The sequence below is a fragment of the Apteryx mantelli genome, chromosome 1 (genome assembly GCF_036417845.1).
Source record: "Apteryx mantelli isolate bAptMan1 chromosome 1, bAptMan1.hap1, whole genome shotgun sequence".
Taxonomy (NCBI): Eukaryota; Metazoa; Chordata; class Aves; order Apterygiformes; family Apterygidae; genus Apteryx; species Apteryx mantelli.
In genome coordinates, this window is record NC_089978.1 from 157,494,665 (window position 1) to 157,517,018 (window position 22,354).

General features: G+C 43.9%; 1 protein-coding gene across 1 annotated transcript; it reads right to left on the bottom strand.

The window, feature by feature from the left end:
- Positions 1-730: 730 nt before the first annotated feature.
- Positions 731-21,962, bottom strand: WEE2 (WEE2 oocyte meiosis inhibiting kinase). Its single transcript, XM_067307834.1, has 16 exons — positions 21,630-21,962; positions 18,296-18,495; positions 17,367-17,415; positions 13,866-14,038; positions 13,171-13,292; positions 11,753-11,899; positions 10,881-10,982; positions 10,475-10,560; positions 9,410-9,580; positions 9,179-9,321; positions 5,910-5,946; positions 4,364-4,424; positions 3,178-3,318; positions 2,463-2,550; positions 2,163-2,251; positions 731-901 (listed from the first exon to the last, which is right to left on the bottom strand). The coding sequence occupies exons 1-16, from the start codon at positions 21,960-21,962 to the stop codon at positions 858-860; spliced, it is 1,986 nt and encodes a 661-aa protein (XP_067163935.1). The 3' UTR covers positions 731-857.
- Between the last annotated feature and the right edge of the window lie 392 nt (positions 21,963-22,354).

Below are 22,354 nucleotides of genomic sequence, written 5' to 3' on the forward strand. Positions count from 1 at the left end.
ACAAAAGTTAAAGATATGAAATGCCACTATTCACTCCCACCTTAACTAAGAATCCTGGACCAGAAACGTTATTTTTACACAGTATTGTACGCCTCTCAAAAGCAAGACGCAGCAGTCATTCTTCCAGCTCCTCCTGATGGCAAATGACAGGCATAGCACCCTAAAAAGGTGCTGAAATGAGAATTTTAATGTCATAACAGAGTCACAGTATGTCAAAATGTCATAATAACAGGGATCTAAGTACATAACCAAAGTAGGGTTTGCTGAGAGACAATGTCTTATTTGATCAAATACTATAATCAGGGGAGGTGCAGCCTCACAGGCACACAAGGTCTTCTCTGGGTCCGAAACAGAAACAAACTTCAAGTACTAGTTCAGGCCAGTGGCTCTGATTTAATATAGTGTCTAACTGATGTAGTTTAAAAGAAAAAGGGACACCTATGGAACAGAGGGGGGATATTAGCAGTGAGAGATGATTAGGTTGTTAGGCCCTATGGGACAGAAGAGGGATAGTTACGGCAGCCAGGAAAATACGGTTTCAAAATGACTGAAGATTCAGGGAGATAGTTTCCATTTATACATTCAGCTCAGGAATTAATACAGCCACAAGGATTACCATTTCCTCTGAAGAAACAACAAAAAAGAAAGAAGTCCAACCAATGATGAACAGAGAAAAAGCACAAAGGAAAACCATTAAACAACACAACAAAAACACACGCACACACACACATTCCCTATGGGTATCAAATATTTTATTTATTTTTTTAAAGAAACTACAGCAATATACATGATTACAGAATTATGAAACACTGTAAAATGAAAGGAATGAAATGGGCTGGGTCCAAGCACTAGCAACCTCACGCCTTTTCTTTGAGACTATCAGTCAGAAAAATTACGTTATCTGAAAAGAAATAAAGAGAATTTAATCTTCAGGGTTGTTTTGTCCTGCTGAAAGCCTGCACACCCATGCATACAACCTACTTGTGTTAAAATAAGCTGCAAAGACATGCATTTCAGAGCACTTCGTGAAATAAAAGTGTCCAATACATGGTTCTTGCTCTATCTCCTCAGAAGGCAGACTATTCAACACGACCATAAATACTTCCAAACAAGCATACTAAACCTTATTAAAAGCTGCTTAACAGTCAAAGGTATCAGAAACATTTTGAAATAGGATTTTAAGTATTTGACTATGATCTCTAGGGTTTCTGGAACATTGTGAAACTGGGGACACTGAATAATAAGAATTCAATAGGATAAATACTAAACAAGCAAACAAATAAATAAAAAACAAAACAGAGTCTCGCTTCTCCCTTTCAGATATTTATAAGTAGTAACTTATAGCACTGCTGGCTCATGTGAAAGTTTATTACTGTTATAAATAAGCTGCACTAAGGAAACATCCAGAAGGAGAAAAATTGTACTTTCTCCTCCTCTTACCCAGTATTTCTAGATGTAGTTGTGTAACAGAAATGATTGCTTTACTACCCAGTTATTTAGCCCTCCTCCAAAAGCCACAAGATAGTGGCTCTACCCACAGTAAAGAAGTAGGACCAAATTGACCTTGGCTACTCTCACACTATTTAGACTCAAAGGAAAAGTTCCGTTTCTCAATTTTCTTCCTCACTGTGTCTATCCAAGGAACAAGCCTACTCCCTATCCAGTGCTTATCTTACCACTATTGGCCAGACTGAGGCCTTTCTAAATTCTCCATCAGGTTATCACCACACAAAACATCTTTCACAAATAGAGATCCTTTAGGTTGGTGGAGCCTCCAGGCTTAAACAGGAAAAAAAAATCCTTGACAAACCTAAATGAAAGTTATTAAATGAGCTCCACTTTGCTTAGATTATGAATTTGCCTGGCCTGCAGCGTTATGTGCCTGAAAGCCCATGATATCTACCTGCTGCACTAACTGGTTTGTGCAAGCATACTTTGCAACAATACACAAGTATTTGCTCTCGTTTTCTGGCTTTTCACAAGCAGCACCAGAGGACATCTACTGGTACAGGCTGGGAACTGAAGAGAGCTTATTCATTCTCTCAAAATCCCCAACTGTTGGATTCTGAGGACAAAGACAAACCAAGCTGTGTTTCAAAGGTCCTCAACCCCCTCGCCATTTTAAAAAGCCAAGGTAGGCCTTGGTGTGTTAAGTTCCTTACCTGCTATAATTGTTGTGGCCTGCCGCCTCACATTGTTTCTATCTGTATATTCACCATAGTCTATCTTCCCTTCAACGTAGAGCCGAGCACTAAAAATCAAGAATTTGGTTCTAGTCAGAGAACAGCATCACTTTTTTCTTCTCTATATTTGATTCTGAGATTACACAGGATTTTGCCTCACTTGTTTGTAGTATATGTCTGCAAGGCACTTCTATCTTAATACAGCTCCTGGTCACCATAATTATTATATCAATTATTATTAAAGCATTAAATCCCCAAGCACATTTGTTATTCACTTACCCCTTCTTCACATACTGATATGTAACATCCCTGAGGCCCGGTCTAAAGACAGAGATCCTGTGCCATGTGGTCTTCTGACTGATATCACCTAAGTTACATAAAAACAGCCAGTTGGATACCACATCCTCCTTTTATACAAGCCTCAGAAATTAGTTTCAACAAGCTGATGTTCTCAAATGATGAAAAGTGATTTGAAAAATGGAAGTATACTAGTAGTCAATCTTCCGTTCATCTGCATCCAAACGAAAGTATCATATATCAGTAGTATAGTTCAAATCAACAGATCAGGTTTTATTGGAAGCCACTGCTCGTACTAGAGGAAAATATTTTCCCAACAGACTCACATTGAACAAAAGTCAGGGAAAAAGAAACATAAGAGAAAATGTATTCATTCTTTTTTCCCCTGCTGGAATACAATTAAAGAGAACAGAACCTGCTACACCTCTGGCAACTCCAACAGAGGAGAACTGGTAACCAAACGCTCCTTCCTCTCCTCCAGAGAAGATCTACATGCAAATCACTATTCAGTGCACATTGCTCCTGGGGGATTAATAAGAGACACAAACGCACCAGCACCTCCATGACGACTCCACTGACCTCAGAGGAACTACCCTGCAGCTATGAGATTTACACAGCAGCCTGAAGACAAATTCTGGTGTTACTGGATAGGAAAACATGAGCTCGGAACAAGGCATGCAGTATGTTACAGACTCACCTCCCTGGGTTACCTCACTTTCCCCTGTTCGCCACATCTCATTGGTTGCAAGAGAAAAAATGGTAACAGGATTTTTTCCCTCCACTTGCCTCATGACAGGGTCCTGTCCAACCCGACCAAGTAACTGAACACGATTCATGGCTGAAATGGGAAAGAGTAAATACAGGTGAGATGCACTGAGAAGTGACGGACAAATCCCTATAGAGTTAATAATCTTTAGCTCCTCTTCAATACTGGGAGAAGATTTTTCTTATTGTGGCAAGCCATAAGTAGGCAGCTTTTGTCAGGGGTCTACTGTAAGTTCCATTTTTCAAGTTCTTCTGACTTTTGCCTTATTCAGTCCCTGCAGTGGGTTGACGGTGCCTGTACTGTTATTACTGCTGAATAGCCTCATTTAGAAATCTAAAGTTTCTTTATTTTCTTCTATTCCTTTGCCATCTTTTTCACAGGCACATCCATATGCGACGTCAGATTATCTTGCGTGTCTTTAAAAAAAAATCTTGACCTTTATTTTTTCAGCTATGACAAAATAGTATTTAACTGTTTTCTTTACCATTAAAACAATACCTTTAAAACAACAATGTTGCATTATCACACCACATCTTCTGAATTAGAGGGTTAGTAATTTTGGCACAGGTACCAGGACTGGATGGACACAATTTATTCCTTCTCCTTACTGAAGGACAGCTGGAGGAAACGGTGGAGCATCACTCTTACACAATGAGCACATGAACTGAATGGTCACATCTGAAGCATGCACCTGGAGAAAATCATGCTGGGGCACCAGCAGCACCCAGACAAGTACCCTAAGCACATGGAAGCGTGAGCAAAAAGCAGATGAGACACCCAAAGGCAGGCATTAGAAAAACGTGAGAATACTATACTGGATTCACATATGCAGGTAATTTGCCATTGTTAAAGCAAGACTACCTTCCTTTTTTAGGTTGTACTGCCTTTTCAGGGCTTTTGTGTTTTCTCCCTGAAGAGGGACTACTTAATTTGACACAGACCAGACAGAAAGATACTTAAGTTTTTTTTTCTTTGTTTTAAACAACACATTCATGATTATAGTGTTCAGCTGCAAACATTCATATATGTTCCTCCCCTGTGAGTAGGCATATTTCTGAAAATAAGAATATAAAGACTATCAGCTAGGTTTCATCTCTAACACACAGGAGCTACTTACATCTTTCAAGTACCAATGAGCCAACTGTATCAGACTCATGTCTTACAAACTGACGAAGCACCTGGAGGAACAGACAGATATATTAGTTTCCAGGACATAAAGTATGAACTCTATTCACATTTACCTCTTTGTCTGAGCACATACAGAGATTTTGCAATTATATCTTTTTCCGGTGACATGAGGGGGGGAGGGGAGAAAGGAGGACTCAGTTTAGTCAAATGAAGCCAACAGGATTATTCAAATAACAATTGGTTAAGGTGGGGTTAAAAAGCTGGCTAAGAAAAATGATGGCCTGAAGGTACATCTTCAGCAATTGTATTTAGGACGTGAGCTACACTGCAGCAACTACTGTTTTTCTGTAATATGTAATAGGAGTGGCTTGAAGAGGAGGGGTTGTTTTGTTGGTTAGGCTTTGGTTTTTGGAAGCAGATAGTTTTCAAAATTATCCAAGTTTTTTATAGTTTCATTATCCTTCTGTTTCACTACAGAGATTAACAAGACATATCCCATATGTACCTTATTCCACTGCCATATGCAATATGATGCACTGATAACCTCTCATTCCCAAGCAAATAGCAAATCAAGGCCATAAAACACTGAAGAGTGTTGTGGCTAAATACACGGGAGAAAAAGAAAAGGAACTGGCTTGATTCTGGCAAATATCATGTTACAGAAGAAAAAAACGCTCAGAAACATCCTCAAGAGGCCCATAAGGAAGACCTGGAAAAAAAGCTTGCCTTCTACAAGTGGTTGCAAGACTTAAAGAACGGTGAGACTGACAGCCCTCAGCTGAACAGAGAAACTAAAGCAGAGAATAACAACTTGCAAAATAAAAGTTCTTTGGTATGATTGTGTGCCTGCTTGATTTATATGCAAATCATCCAAAACTAATTCCATGCATATGTCAAACCTTTTAGTATCTCATTCAGTTTATAGTAACTGAGTAAATAAGATCCAGCATTTGTACTCTAAAAGAGTAAAAGAGTATAAACAGAACTTCCCTTTTTTTCTTAAGAGAAGTCCTACATGTTTCTGAAAAATGAAAGAAGTAATACCTACAACCTGACAAGACACCTGGGAAAACTCATACTTCTTTGGGACAACGGATTCAGTTCTGTGGTATACGCGCCAGCAGATAAGGAAGGTTTGAGTAGGAAGAACTGCTCATAAATGGTGCAACTAAGTTCAGGGTGCGGTTCTGCGCACAGCAGCTACCTCCTCTGATCTTTGCGACCCGCATGGCAAAGCTGTGCCGGTTGCCTACTAGGGGGTACGGTAGCAGGACTCTGAATTGCTCACGTGTGCCAGAACATAAAGCACTGCAGTGAGGGACGGAAGCGACAAGAGAACTCGGGCAAAAAATACCGCCCGTCGCAGCACTAGGTGAGGCCTCTGGGGAGAGAAGATCGGAGCTGCAAGAGAGACAAACACCCGCTCGGGCCTCGGCCCTGCACGGGGGGCGCGGGATAGGCCGCGCGCCGCCAGGGGACCGTTAAACCGCCACCAACGGCGCCGCCCGCCCCGCAGGGGGCCCGCACGGCCCTACCTGCCACGCCGGTCGCCGCAACATGCCGCCGCCGCGCCTGCGGGAGGAAAAAGCACCGCTGAAGTGGCCCCGCCGGGAGCCCGAGCCCGAGCCCGAGCCCGCCCCCACCCCCTCCCGCCCGGGCCGCCGCCGCCGCCGCCCACCTCTCCCGCCGCGCTCCCGCTGACGAGCAGCGCCCGCACAGGCCGGAAGCGGAAAGGAAGGCTCAGGGGCCGGCGGAAAGCGGGGCCGGCTGGAAACGCGTTTCCCCCCCCCCCAAGCTCCTGCCATTCTGGCCCCAGCAAGGGGGCGCGGGGCGGAACCAAGAGCTCGAGGGGAAAGAGCGCGCCGGCGGGCGGAAAGGGGCAGGGCACCGCGCTGGCGGGCGGAGGGGGCACTGCGGCCCGCTCCCGCGGGGTGACATGGAGCCTGTCCTGCCTCACATAGGGGTTGCACGTGGGGGGAAGTGGTTACAGGGCCCTGCCCTGCCCCACACGGGAGTCACACGTGCGTGGGGGGTAATATGGGCCTTGTCCCACCCCGTGTTGGGGGGTGTCACAAATTTGGGGGAGCGCAGGGCCCTGTCCCACCCCACAGAGGGGTGGCACATGTAGGGCAGTAACAGCCAGCAACATAGGAGGCCGTATGGTGCTTTTCTGCTTCTCCAAAAAGTCCCCCCTCACACACGCTTCTGGGGCAGGTCAGTAGGTGCCCCATTAGACTTATTCCACTAGAGTAAGTCATCTTTCATCTCTGTAGCAGCCTTGTTCCCTCCCTAGGCAGCACCTGCCCCACATCACCCACCCCCAGCCCATGCAGAAACAGCAGGGGGCAGTGCATCAAGGCTCCGGTCCCCATCCCCCCGCTGCAATCTGGCAGGGAACAGAGAGCCTCTTCCTATTCCTACATGCATTTAAAGGTCTTTGCACTAACCAGCTCCCAGCACCCCATTACTTTTCTTCAACTCTGATTTTACAGGTAATTTGCTCACAGCTGACTTAAGATCTCCAGGAGACAGGGAAGGTGTCCAAAAGAAAAAAAAAGTCAGTCTTAGGTAAAAGTAATGATTAAAATCTTTATTTGCATGGTATGCTTTTAAGGGAATATGATCTAGTAGTTTAAAAGTCAATACTGTCCAGCACTTGAAAACAAGTCTAGCTTCAATAAAACACAAAAATAACCAAGTTATTCAACATTAAACTCTCCCTCATAATAGTACACCATTCAGAGCTGTAACTCAATTCAGCTAGGCATAAAACTGACAAGAAATTTCTAAAAATTACATTTAGCAGGGGGATAAGATTTATTAAATATTAATATACACACTTTACATGGGCAACTGCAAAAAACTGACAAGATCCAAAAAGTCCTTTCCAATTTTCCTCATCTTTGCAGAAAAGTTGTATTGTGCAGACAGCTAGTTGCTCCATGTGTAAGACACTGCAAGGGAAAGATATACAGACCCACCTACCAGCACACTAAAGTTATTTCCCCCACTTCAAGCAAGAAGGCCTTGCAGACCAGAATACAGTAAGTCAGGCTTCAGGAGCTAGCCTGCAAAAACCTAACCACTTCAGTTATGCAATTTTGTGTATGTTTCTAGAAGTTAAGGGAGGGGAAGTTTCCTTCAGCTCCCACAAGAAAGGCCTCCTTAAATAGAACTGTTTCCTTTTACCTTTTGTCCCCCTCAGTTAAATGCCACTTTAAATGCATCTTAAGTCCACTAGGACAGTAATGTAACAAGTCTGTCTCCTGACATGTAGTTAAAATTGTTTATCATACACAAAACATCCTCAGTTCCCGGAGGACACAACTGTAGTCACTGTTTCCTTGTCCAGGCACCATCTCCCCTCTAAAGATACTCAGGTGGTCAAAGCATTAAGACCACAAGAATACTGCCAATAATAGGTCCACCTAGACAAAGTCAAGTGAGTAGAACAATTCTTAATTTTTTGTGTAACCAGTCTTGTTCTAAGCTAAGTAGATAAGACTGAGGGCAATATTCTTAATCACATGGTTCAACTCTTGTGAGCTAGTCATTCTTCCCTTCTCCCCAGGCAGCATGTCATTGCAGATAACATTGAGTGAGTCAAAAAAAAAAAAAATCACAATAGGAAGAGCTGGTATGGGGCATCAGTTTGTGCAGACCCTCTGCTTTCAGAGGGCCATTCATCAGCCTGAGCTGCTTGGACAACATAGGAGTTCAGTAACCCAACGTAAAACTAAATGAACGACAACTCTTCCCTCCCACCAGGCGCTTGCTGTTCTGTTTGGAAGATGTTTCACACTCTTCCAGCTTGGCACATCCTAAGGGCTGGTCCTTCATGATGGTCTGGGCAAGACGGGCTTCTTTAAGTTCCCTGCAGGGAAGAGACAGAAGAAAGAGGAAAGGAAGGAAGCCACATCACACATGAGTTCCCATCAGCTACAGAATACAGCTATGAACACTTTGAAAGCAATGCATCTCATGGGAGAGTTAATGCAGTACTCTGGCATTGCTGGAGAAGTGACACAGAGCAGCATGAAAGTTACTATAGTTTTATCTACAGTTTCTACTCCAAAAAGATCAGCTTTGAAGGTTTACCCACAAAACCTATGCATCAGGTCAGCAAACACCTAGGTTAGCACCAGTATGAAGAGTTTCTAGCTTAATTTCTCCACCACCACAAATATCTGAAAAGATGGAAACTTAGACTAGAGCCATTTCATGTAACTCAAAACTATTAGATTTTCATATGTTTCTTTTTAGTTGCCAGTGCTCTTGCTCTTAGAGCATACATACTTTCCTGCCTGCCAGTGACAGTTCTTCCCAGCTGACTGCTGCACTAGGAGGGGTGGTAGGAGAGTCACTAGCTCTTGCTTGATCCCAGTGTCTCAGAACATTACTGCCAACAGCAGTGAGAGGCAACAAGGGGAAGCAGGATGTCTACCACTGTCTCATTTATCTCTTCCTTCTGTGCTAGACCTCAATATCAATTCCTCATCCACCCAGTGGCTGCATGTTGTATCAGTTTTGTTTTGTTTTTTAATATAATCACCAGTGGTCACATTAAGTGTTTAAGTTCACTGCTCTGATTTAACCAACTCCTCAAAGCTAGAATTGAACCAGAGCTCCCTTGGCACAACAAATCCCTCACTATGGCACTGCCACCCTTTCAGCTGCAAGCACAGGAACCAATGGTGGAGACCCCCTGGCCAGAATTCCCAGCACCACCACCCTGCATTCAAGCCAGGTGGCTGACACTTGTTGCGCCCACACCTCCTCCCCTTTATGCCCAAGCAAGCCCTACCTTTCCAGCATGGCTGTTTTGCACTTCTCCACATTTAGCTGCTTCTGGAGCTGTACAGCTTTTCCAAGAGAGGGACGGAGGACTGGGTGTTTAGTAAGAGCTGTGGCAGAAGGTCTTGCCACTGGGTCAGGATGGATCATGAGCTGGAAGGCAAAGTAGTTCAAGGTTTAGCGCTCTCATTGTCATGTGCTCACTGGAAAAATATCCATCCTGTCAAGGCTTGTTCCTCACCTTCAGGAGTTCAAGAAAGCTGTGGGGGAGCTTCTGAGGGATTGGTGGGATATTACCCTTGCGAATGTGGTGCCACATGGCACCGTTGTGAGGCAGTGGTCCTGTGCCTGCTGCTAGGGCTATTGTGAGTGCCAGGGCAAAGATGTCTGCCTTTGGCAAATAGCGGTATTGCTGCAAAGAGAAGATAGACAACAGCTATACAGAGGGAACCTCTTACTGCGCTGAAGAGATGTGGGTCAGGATACCAGCTCAAAAAGAAAAAGCCAGACAAGTATGTGTATGACACTGCCTTCATCCCAGTTATCTTCTCCTCTTTAGAGGAAAAAGATTGATAGTAAGTAGTATTGTTAGCATCTCTTTGCACTAATAGCACATGTTACCATTTTCCCAGTCATGAGGAGCTGGCAGCCCACATTAGGAACACAGCAGCAAATCCAGTGGACAGACTAATAAGTGTAGACCTCCAGCCCTCACCACAACTCAAACTAGGCACATTCAGCTTAAACTAAGACTTATATTGAGCTAACATTTGTTTCCTAAATCCCTTTGCAGCACAGTGTATCATGATGGTTCAGTACCTGAACTGGTGAGCTTGTTACACACTGATGCCCTTTTTCACTGGCCAAAGTGGCAAAGCTACAGTCAGTTTAAGAAGAGAACTTCAGAAGACTTGAGTAATTCCCAGCTGTGCCTCCCACATCTCTACACTACCTAAGCAGTGTTTGTCTGGATATGTATATTCTTCACTGGTCACATTCAGCAGTTCCATCTCAGCTGGGTAAGTAAAGTGAAAGAGACCCACCAAATTGACAAAGCTTTTGTTCCATTCTTCCCCTACAGGTGAAATAGTTACAATAACCTAATGATGAGGTTAGTTATGAGGTATGCTAAATATGTACAGAACACCCCCCAAGTCTATGCTATTCTTAATAAAGTGCTGATCTCACTGATTTCAAAGCCAGACTGGACACAAGAAAGAAGCCACGAGGAAAGGAATATGCCAGACTAACGATTCTACTACAGCTGGTCTCTCCCACTTGCACACCACCCCACCAGCAGCTGTACCTCTTGTAAAATCTCATTGGCCAAAAAACGGCTGTCTCCTTCCTCGACTTGGGGATTTGTTATTGATGTCACATGGCCAAGGTCGCCTAAGAGAAATAATGACTGATCAACAAGACTGACATAGAACTCCATCGATAACGGCCTGCTCTTTAAAGGCAGCAACAGAGCACTCAAAACAGAGGCAAACCTGCCTCTACTCAAGTATATGGGCTTGAAAGACATGGATATGAGTTTTCTAGGACTTACCTCTTTAGAAAAATTAATTTTGATTAGCAACGAGGCATTCAGGACTATGCTGTCAGTTTTATATGCAAATAGCATCTCTTTAGCCACCAGGACAGAGCTATATCAAACAGTAGTGAGAAGCCCTAAGTTTAAGCCAGTTGTAAAGCCAGGTAAAACCTACCAATCTTATACACCGCACCAGAAGAAAATTCATCTTCACTGTCACTTTCTTCCTGCCCTGCAGGGCCCTCAACCACCAGCTTGTGACAGATGAAGATATTACCTGCAAGACAGTTTAGCAATAGTGTGATCTGAGTAACCCGATTGGAGCAGCCTGGCAACTTGCTAAAGATCCCACCTCTGTCAGGCCAAGCTAGTTTAAGCTTCACAGCCACAGAAACTATGCATGTGCTTCCTGCCCATTAGTCTTTCTACATGAGTTAGATTTTCAGCAAGACACCCAATAAAAGATAGTTGTGTCTTATGCATAAGATATCCCAGTATAATCAACATCTCTGTCCCTCCCTCTGCTCTCCAAACTAGAATCAAAATTTCAGCAGGAAAGAGGTTGAATGTGACTGTGGGGAGAACATTGCTGTTCATGTGCCCATCCTCAGCTGCACAGAGAGGAAAGCTTGTTACCATTCTCTGCAGAAACATAATCCCTCAGGGTAGATACAGAGGAAGTAAATATTCCCTTTTCACTTCAGCTACCACATATAAAGGTCAAGTGCTGTGCAACAAGATAGTAAGGAATAAGGAAGTCCCTGTCTTCATTAGCAGCCCTATTGCTCCACTGGTGTGAAAGTGATTGTTCCCATGAACCAAGATTACAAAGGTCATGAGACAGAAGTAAAACTCTGCCAATTATAGGAGAAGGTTCAGTTTTAGAGCAAGAATGGTGGCAAGATTAAAGAAACACAGGATACATTCACCTTCTATGACAAAAACCCCTCTCCTTTAAAGCACTGTAACAGTTCCAGCAGGTAGAGAGGTCACTGGGCATAGAAAGGGCAACACACAGAGGGCAAAGAAGGAGAGCACTATACTTACTAGGTTTGATATCCAGGTGCACAAGGCCAGAGTTGTGGATATATTTTAGTCCCATGGAGACTTGTAACAAGATTTCTTTTAGCTCTGCTTCTAGGAAATACTGTCCAAGCTTTGCATTTTCCAGCAGCACATCTTGGAGACTCCCACCTAAGAGGAAGCAGTGAGTCTGAGACTGACAAATTTTATAGACCAACACATTTGGAAAAGTTTAATAGAACTTTGCCCAGAGCACAAGTGGGCTTATTAGTGACAAACTCTGACCAGACCAGCCATACATGCTCTAGTGATCACACTTTGATATCACTGTTTTTGCTTCAGTCTTTCCATTGCCTAGGAGCACTCTGCCTCCTGCCTGCTAAAGACTAAGTGACTGCAGTTCCACTTACAGCACAGGAAAAGCTGACATAGTAGTGATGTTGCTGCAATTAAAAGCAGAAAAGTTCATTATTCTTGCCATGCTTACAGGCAGAAGGCAGGTTTATGAATGGTGGAGGAAAGAAAGCAAGCTTCCACTAGCAGATTTGTGATTGAATAATGTAACATCTGACACAGAAGCAGGGAAGTTCTGCTCTTTCAGAAGTAGCAAATACCATGGCCTTTCTCTCTCTCTCCCCCACCCCCCCCATCAGCCTTCTCCACACCATCTCTCCTTTATTCTCAGGTATCACAAGATGTGTCACACCGCAGCAATGATCACCATGTTTCACAGTTACCTCCACCAGATTTAAGTCATTACTCCAAACAGCTATCACCACTCATCACTGATGGAACAAATGAGCAAGCAGAACAATACATTTGCCATCAGCTCCTGTAGTAGCCAGATGTGGCTTTTCCAGTGTCACCCAGCCAGTGGTACAGCCAGGGGCAAACCCAGGTTAGATTATACCACCCTGCCTGGACCACCAATGGACAGTTTATCCTATTATTTAGCTCTGCTTTTCTGCAGCTGTTGAGCCCTTGCTTCCAAATAACAGTAATATGTGAGTTGCAAGGGGTCTTCATCTCAGCCAAACAGTCTCTCTTCAGATCATTACTCCCCTTTAAAAAAAAAAAAAGGGTTTGTTTCCAAAGTACATTGCATTGAGATTAGCTTCCCTTGAATCACTTGCCCTCATACACAAGGCTTTACCTGAGCTGTCTCAGAGGCAGCTCAGCATCAGCATGGAGACTGCTTTTCCAGGTCAGCCAACAAGGAGGAACTGTTCTAAAACCCCACACATAAGAGGGCCTTCACTACTTGTAAGACAGTGGCACCATTCAGAGCTTCATCTAAATGCTCCGAATTTGTTACTGGATTCTCCATGAAACTTGAACCCAAGTGCAGTTTGCTTCATCAGAAATCAAAACTTCTCTTATTTAAGTACAGAGGTAGCTGCACTCATCCCAACATCTCACTTGAACATGGCCACAGTTCTTACCATTACAGTGTTCATTTTGGATAATCATGTGATCATCCTCTGCCCACGCCGAGTAGTAGCGCACGACATGGGGGTGGTGTCCAAGGACAGCATGAGCATAAACCTCACGCAGGGCCAGCTGCCTGGAGAAACAAGCACAGAAAGAGCAGTGGTGACAGGGGGTCATGGCCCTGCCTGGAACCATGAACATAGCCCTGGTTTGTAGCCTGGCTTGGGAAAGAGAAAGCAGAGGTGTTCATGAATACCACACCAGACTTGCTGAGTGGCTGTCAAAAATCACTGACTAAACATTTTGTTCAGGAGACAAAGGCAGCTTCAAAGACTGCATCAGCACTTGGGACACAACAGTAGCTGGGCAATATAGATGTGGCAGTCCTGGCTGCACAGCAGGGCAGGGACATACCATAGATTACATGTTTGACAGTTACTGCTTTAAAACAGGACAGCTGCGTGGGTCTGAGTCCAATTAAACAATCACATCACTTTGCAGTGCATGCAACTCCTTCCATTTCTCAGGCATTTGTATTCAATAGCCCTGAAGTGGTAACTTTCTCCACCCGCCCAAGTGTTATTTGGGGAGTAACAGCAACCAGTTTTACTCAGATACCTTTAGACTCACGCTCCATCCTTCCCCATCACACCTCCCAAGAACATGCCCATCATTTCCACTGGCGGTTTCCAGCTAGCACACTCACTCATCTGAGGATCCTGCCAGAGGCCTCTTGGAGCGTTTGATGGCATAAACACATCCATCAAGGCGTTTGATGCACTTGTAGACAGAGCCAAATTCCCCTACACCAATTTTTTCCAATTCCAGGAACTCCTTCTTGTAGCGGGAAACCATATTGCTTTCTTTCAGAGGATATCTCTAGAAGGTCATATCAGAAGCAGAGACAGGAGTATGAGTTTAAAGATTCAGATAAAATCTGTCATTCTTCTAGACCTGTGCAGCATCTGCCCACACAGGACACTCATTTTGGTCCCTCTGCTCTTCTGGATGTATTCATCCACACACGCAGATATGCTGCCTGTCTTTCTTGAAACACTATCTTCCACTTAGGGATGCTGTGTTCTTTCTGGTCACCTATCAAAGGCCAGGGAGAAGAGAAAATAAAGATGGATTTATTTTTAAAATCATGACTCGCTAGCCATAGAATTAGAAACTGCAGCATCTAAAGAGTAGGGAATTGTATTCTAGCTGGCTGTATGCATGTAAACCTCCTTGGGCTACCAGCACCACATCTCTTTGCAGCCCTGTCCAATTCCCAGGCCCATGGCTGAGGGAGTCAGTCAGGGCAGAACAGCAGAGAACAAAATACTTGTCTTCTGTCTAGCTACTGCAGACAGAAAAAGGCCTGTCACCAGGCTTGATAGGCAAAAGTCCTGTACCCCTGAACTGTTCAGCTCTTGCCCTCCACAGCAGGGTTACAGGCAGAAGGCAACTGAAGGGTTGATCACAACAAATCAGATGGCTGGGGAAAGTTCAGGGAGCTGCATGCTCATGCAGTGGAAAACACAATGAAGGGGGAGGGAAACAGCAACCCAACACAACAGGTTGTATTTCATAAGACAGCATTTTATAGCATCTTAAAAGCTCTTTAAGCATTTCAAGCATTAACCAGACTCAGGTACTGAGCCTGGGTTTAAATAAGAACTATTGCATATTCTGAGCTCATGAGAGAAGCTTGATACCTTAGCTTAATGCAGTTCCAGCTACATAGGAGTTGCCTTATTCTAGCAGCTAAAGTTGCAGGCAGCAAGTGCAGTCTGCACTGGTTCAAGCTCTGGTCTGAAGCACTGGCTGTTGGCTAACAGTAGATCAGCCAGTCTCAGTGCATCTGTTTGTATTCCCAGCTATTTCCCCACTCTGCAGGTGCCACTTTTCACATAAATGGCTAAAAGCCTGCAGAACAGCAGGAAGAATATTACTACAGTAATGGTCACTGGGGGAAGTAGGAGGTGCTGGTACACCTGTGAAGGGATGTCTACTGGCAGGGGAAATCGGTAAAAAAAACACACAAAACCCACAGAAAAGCAATGGAGCATGAAGTGGACAGCACAAGAATGCAGTAAGTGATTTACCTTCATTCTCTCCCATCACTTGCAGTGATGGAGGCTCATTACACAGTGGTGTCCACATAAGCTATTTCTATGGTTGCTGGTAGAATTGTATATGAACTTAAAGGCAGTGGGGAAAGAGATGGTCCTCAGAACCAATGAGAACCCACATGGAAGAGCAGCCCATTACAACATGTTGCATTTCACAAGAAGGCTACATCTTACAGCATCTTAACAGCTCTTGAGGAACAAAGGCACCAACTCCTAGCACAGGATTTTATACCCATGAGCAGTAAACTCTCATTAAACAGTTACTCACCCAGCAAAAGCACCATCTTATTATCAGCACGGAACCAGAAAAATATGAAGTTATTTGAACCTTTCTTATAAAGAAAACAATAACTGTGGTAGTCCTGGATGTTACATGATAGCAGGTTTACTATGCAGCTGTAGTTCTTTTCCTCAAGGCACCAGTTCTGCTGCAATATTGGTTTTCACAGCTAGAGGGTACTACTATTCTTCTAATAAACCTAAATATTTTACAATTACAATGTACAAACAATTCTACCTATGTGCTCTGAGATAGGGAAATATTTACCCTCAAGGGGCTGCAAGGGAAAATTGAGATTTCTACCTCATCTGAATAGTGATACTTAATTCAGCTTGCCTTGCTTTCCAGAAGCCAGCTGGATTGATAGTACCCCCAGATAAAACCAGGAGGCAGACAGAAAACTATGGGGTGCTGGCACCTGTGCCAGCAGCCCAGCTCTGCCACTGCTGGGGCAGTGAAGGGTGCATGAAGTCATATGCATGGGCCATAAGGGACCACACAGCCTCACCAACATGCCTTGGCACTGAGTTTTGCCAACAAAGCGCAGACCCATTGGCAGCAGCAAGAGAATTCAGTTTTATGCTCTAAGACATCAGTATTTGCTGACCTGCAGCTACATCAGCTATGGTAGGGTCATCCCTGAGACACACACACACCCCAGTGGGGTGGGTGAGCCCAGACAGGGACAGAGGGAAGGACAAATCCCCCCCCATACGCCTCCACCCATGTAGGACAGCAAAGGGCCAGCCATGGCAAGTGACCACAGCCGGAGTGCACCAAGCTGCTCTTCCAGCTTCACCAGCAAAACTTCCCTGGAGAGCCAGAGGAGCAGTCAATCACAGCTGGTCCCAGACCATAGATCATTCACTGGTCAGGAGCTTGATTTTCAGCTGGTGAAAACCAGCATTCTTCAAATGCTGCTGTAGCAAAGTCAGCAGCTACTCTTGGGTATGGGCAGCTCTGTATTTATTTACACATTCTCCCTGCTCTCAGCTGCAAGTGAGAGCCAAGCTCTCCTCACTTCTGCCAGTCTCTCAGCAGTACCTCAGTACTCTGTACCTCAGTTTATGCACACAACTGTTGTTGAAGAGAGACAAGATTGTCAGCTAGCGTGCAGTATTATCCAAAGTTTTCTAAAGAAATCGGAAGCATCTTCTTTGCTCACCTGCCAAAACCTACAGGAAAAGACTTTTTCCTATTCAAGAAGGGTAAAGAATTTGCTGCCTCATTTCAGAAGTTTATCATCGTGACTACTGCAACTGAAACTCAGCCCTCAGGATTTATCCACATGAGCCATTCAGTTCAGTCTTCATGTTTTTTGCAATGTATACCTATGTATTATTTGGAATATAGAAACCATGTTCCCTTCACATCCAAAGATACTCAGTACACTGATTAATAGGAAGAGCAATACACCTGCTTTTTCCAATCACAAAGACACTGCCACTATTTACAGTAATTCTGTTACTTTCCCCCAAAAGCCTGAATTATGTTATCTTTCATAGAAAGACCTCCTGACCAAAATAGATGAGTTTTAGGATTAATAATCAAAGTCTCAGATCTAGTACAAGTTTCCTTTAGAGCTAGGAATCATTTCCAAGTTTGTTGACTCAAACAAATGAGAACATAAAGCATTCAAGCCTGGAATTATCCCATCTCATTTATTTGATTTCTTCCTGCCTGATGTAAGTATTCATCCTCTGTCAGGATGCCATGATTTAAACTCCAGTAGCAGAATAAATTTAATCAAGCACCAAATCTTTACAAGGAAATTATATTGTCTGGAGGGTTATGCAGGGACACTCACCTTGGTAGGTAGCTCCTGTTTTACCTGGCTTCTTGGATCAGGATCCCTCCTAAAAGAGAAATTTAGGAAAGTCTGGATGTACCACTTGAGTACAGAATCCAACTAAGATTTGATATGAAAACATTTTTCAAAAGAATCATCAGAACTCACTTTACAGTTTAACAATACATGTGTTTTATAGAGGATTAGTACACAATGAGTTTCTAATTAAGGCCTTAAGTAAAGTAGTCCCAGAATAGAAAGCCTTTGGTCCTGTTTAGAAAACCTCCATACACCAACTTTCATAGTTTCTACAGGAGTGTTATTTGGCAGCACCATTCTGCTCATCATCTCATTTTTGGGGAGGCTACATGGCAGATGGCCTCACATATCCAGCTCCTAGTGACAAGGAGAGCTCCCCCACCATGCTTTAAAGGGGGATACCTAGGCGAAAGTCTGTCCTGTTACAGTCTGGGGCTATGTGAGAAGCTGAACTTCATTATAGTATTCAGGTACCTGACTGTAAATTTGTGTCTCAGTTACCCCACAGCAGAGCCTTTGCAAGTCAGCAATAGCTTATACCTATCTTATGAATTGTTACATACAAATATGCAAGTCTTGAGTTATGGATATATGTATGACTGAACCAAACTCCAATTTACCCATACTGGCTAGGAAAGAAAAAGGTCCAGTTTTCTCCCACAGCCATAGCATTGAGGTTAGCTGTTAAGTCTCCACTTACATTTTCTGAACAAAGGAAACAAGGCACTCTATTCATGTTTCTGTTCTATTACCTTCACATGCTTGCAAATGTTTGCTCTGCACCAATGAATACCACTGAAGTGAGAAGATTCATCCTTAACAAATAAGTCTGGAAACTAAATGTCTCCCTCATTACTCATCTCCTTCAGACAGACTCCTTTCCATCCATTATTTGTGAGTTCACTTACAGCTCTCCTCTGGCCTTCCGCTTGCCATTAGGAAGAAAGAGCATTTGTCGATATGACTCTGGTGTAAAGGGGTTAATGTTGACAAGAGAAGCTTGGGTAGAGTCATCCGAGTCAGCACCAGGAGTAAATCTCAGATGTCGAAACCCTTTGGGTGGGACCTTTGTCCCAGATGAAGGAAAAGCTGTCTTCGATAAAAGACTCTGTATTAAGAAAAAAGAAGTGGCAGATGAACCAGCAAAACATTTTTATTGCTGCTATACCAGAACAGAATCTCTGCTCTATTGCAAATAAAGAGAAATACATTGTCAAGGAGAATTCAATTCCTTTCCTCAGGATAGCTGAAGCATCTGTAAAAACCCTTCACCCCTAATTTAGTTCTGACAGTTTGCTACTCCTTCCACAAAGTGTTAAGTTATTCACTAAGCCCTTTCAGACTCTCTCCATTCCCTGCTCGCTTGGGTGAGGCTTGCAGAGCTATTTCTGCAAACACAGTCAAGAGGAGCCAGCTGCTCCTTTTACCCCCACTAAGAGAGCTGCAGACATTGCACTGTCAGTTGCATTAACATGGAAGACCCAGCTCCATCGAGCCTGAGCTGTCACATCAGCTTGGTCAGGACAATTTTGTCAGTAGGACTTGAGGGGACATCACTTAGAGTTCCCTTTTGGTTTCCCAGCAATATGCAATATTAGTAGAGGGGAAGTTGGTAGAAGCATCTTCATATGGTATTGGCAAAGTGACCAGAAAACCGTTCCTCTTGAGAAGCGAGAAACTTCAGTTTCAGAAATTAAGATCAGAAAGAACCTCTAGATCTTCTAGTCCAACTTCCCGCAGAAGACGAGCCATTGGATTTCACCTACCAGCTCCAAACCTTGGCCTAGGTAAACCACAACTTCAGAGAAGGAACCAGTCTCGATTTCAGTAAGGAAAAACTACTTACTTCCCATGATGGTTTAATCCCTTTAGTGGGGGATTAATCTCTTTAGCTTTAGGAAATACAAGTCCACTTTTTCAGTTTGCATTTGGCTTGTTTCAAAGTGGTGGGGTAGGGTTTAACAGGACTTTTAATATACTTCTTTCTTCTAGTTAAAAGCCCTTCTAGAACTCAGGACTTTTCTTCCTATGAAGGTCCTTTCACACTGATCAAGATACCCCTATATCTTTTTGGCCCAACAGCAGTCTGACTCTCACAGTAGAGCATTTACTTGGCTCCAGGATCATATTTGGGATTCCCTTCCCCCCCCCTCCATTTCTGAAGAAAAAATACAGCCCAGAGCTGCAGTATCCATCCAGTTGATGCTGCACATAGGCATAAATTTACTCCTGGGACATTCCTGTTTCAATACCATATTGGGAAGTTTGTCCACTGGGTTTCTTTGACCAAGGCCAATTTATCCAGCAGTCCAGAAGCTCTGTAGGATTGTGACTGTAGGCCAGGCTAGCCACAAGTCAAGGAGGAGATATAAAATACCACTGCAGCTTCTCATTACCCATGTCCAATTCCTATCTGCTCTACTAGAGCTCTGCTTTGCAACAGAACAGATTCATCTCTGATCTGAGCAATGTCAGCTGAGAGTAGTTGCTGCTGTACAGTGTAAGCAAGGCACCTACCACAACTAGCTCTAGCAATTTCTTCCAGGACTGGCTAAGTCTACAAAATACAGTCATCTGCCTGCTCTGCCACATGTCCTAGCTAGGGCTCCAGTGCTCATCTGTCCACAATTAGATGTGGCTCTACTCTCATCTTCAAATGTTCCAAGATCAACATTCCCAGACACTGTTATAAGCAGATTTAGACCCTTTAGTGCCTGTCTTTTGTTGGATGCTTGGGAAACAAGACCTTTCTCCCAGAAAACAAAACAAAAAAAAGCTTGCTGGTTTAATGCAATTGCTGCCCATAGGCTGCAAGATGGCAACAGCATTACCCAACCCAAGCAGCATGTCTTGAAGCATCCAACCAACATGTGATCTACATATGAGCACATACTAAAAGCACCCTGTGCTACCATGAGCCCATCTGGTCTGGAAGGAGGTTCTAGATGTCTCGCCTACTTGAGAGGAGATTCAGGATGATTTCTTATGAAGGGTGATTGCAGGAAATTCCTAGAGTGATGCCTTTGAGAGCTGCTTTCCTCTAGAGATGGGCATGCCATTCCTCAGTAGCTATGGCCACCCTTCTCTCCACATAAGCAGGTTTCTGAAGGGGGACAGAAACAAAAACCCTTTGATGGCAACAAGTCACCAGACTAGTTGCCCTGACCCAGGAGAAAAGCCAAATCCTAGCTTACAAGAAGTACTAAAAGGGACTGATCTACTGTGTATGCCACTTGAGCAAAGGAGCAAACAGCCTATTAACAGAGCAGGAATACTGGGAGAGGCTCCTCCCCCCCACCCCCCAAAAGCCACATTTCATTCCGATTCTTGAATACTAGAAGCCAGTGTATACAACACAGAAGTTATCCAGGAACTAAGAAGTTGGTTCCAAGTCTTCACTTGTACTTACAGAAGATATCAGTTGTATTTATACTAATAATTCTGTGAAACCTCTATACAAGAGGTTTCACAGAAAATAGGGGGCTGGAACCATTCTCCCAAGAAGCTAGCTCAGTAAGTAATCATTAAATTTTGTGACAGTGATGTAGAGGAAGACAGACTAGTCTTCCTCCAAATGCACACACCAATTTGTTACCCTGAGAACAAAGTCCTACCTTACCCAAATTCACTCAACATCTCAGTTTCATGAGCATCACTAAACAAGTGTTCCAGATTTGACAGAGAACAGAAGCACACCCCAGAAACATTTCCATTTCCAACCAATTCTTTCAAAGAGAAAGCCCACCCATATCCAAAAACAGGCTGAACAGAACAGGCAGTTCGTTCAGCTGCCTGTGGCCCCTGGGGTGAAGAACTCCACAAAGGGGGATGCATTTATCCCTCTGCAATCACAATACACATTTCCTACAGAGATGATGCAGAAGTCCAGCCCCTTAAGTGGAGTGTGAGCAACACACAAGATGCAGATAAGGCCCAGGTTCTTAAGTCCAACTTATCTATTGCCAATGAATTGTTGTTAACAGCCTGGAAAGAGTCAAGACATTTGCTCCCACTCACAGGTTTCTATTTATGAACCACAGCTCCGTAGTGAAGGTGCCTGCAGTCCAGATTTTTAAGAGACAAACAGAATGAGGGAAGAGGAGCAGACTAACAAAGGTAAGATTCAAAAAATGTGTTCCACAGAGCTAGCAACAGAGACCACTTATCACCCAGGCAGTGACCCACCCCCAGCAACGCTGCAGGCCTCGCCTGTTCAGACACAGAGGAGGTGTATCCCATTACCTTGGGAGTGTGTGGGGTGTCACAGAGCTGCAGCTTTTTCCAGGTGATGTGCAGCGGTGTCTCCGCATTACTGTGGCTCTTGGTCACAGATGGAGAAGACTTCAGGGCAGGACTCACCCAAGCTTTAGTCCTGCTGAGAAAAATCTCACTGAGCTTCCTCTGAGGGGTTACAGGGAGAGGACTGCTCCCTCGCCACTTCTGAAACTCGCAGCTCTTCAGAGGGCTTGAGTTTGGGGTGTCCTCTTCTTGGATGCTTCTGTCTTCACTTTCTTCTCCACAACTGGAGAAGTCCAGCCTCTGAATAAATTCATCACTGTTGTCCCAGTCATCCATTATACCATAGGAAAGCAAACAGATATAGCTAATACTGGCCTGCTTTGTTAGAGGAAGAAGAAGACAGCATTATTTACACAAGCAGATTAACTGCCCTCTTCCTTACCCTATCAAGGTTATTAGTTCTGCTCAGCATACCCATTCCCCCCACATACACAGAAGCCCAGATCACTCATAGCTGTCATTTGATTAAACAGATTAAGGAAAAGTATCCTGGAACTACACAATACAAACCCATTCAACTACTGTTCATGTAACAGTAACAGATTCTGCTTTTCACTTTAGTAGTGTAAAGCAGGTACAAGTCAGAAGTCTCTATCTTTCACAATAAGCCTGCAAGAGAACCTCTCCTCCACCCACTCCTCACATAGGAACCAAATTAGCAAATCTTA

Coding starts and splice junctions, on each gene's coding strand:
- WEE2 (XM_067307834.1), bottom strand. CDS start 21,962: ATGGATGACTGGGACAACAGTGATGAATTTATTCAGAGGCTGGACTTC. Junction 18,496..21,629: donor ACACCCCACACACTCCCAAG/GTAATGGGATAC, acceptor TTCTTAATACAG/AGTCTTTTATCGAAGACAGC. Junction 902..2,162: donor GGCCACAACAATTATAGCAG/GTAAGGAACTTA, acceptor ATTTCTTTTCAG/ATAACGTAATTTTTCTGACT.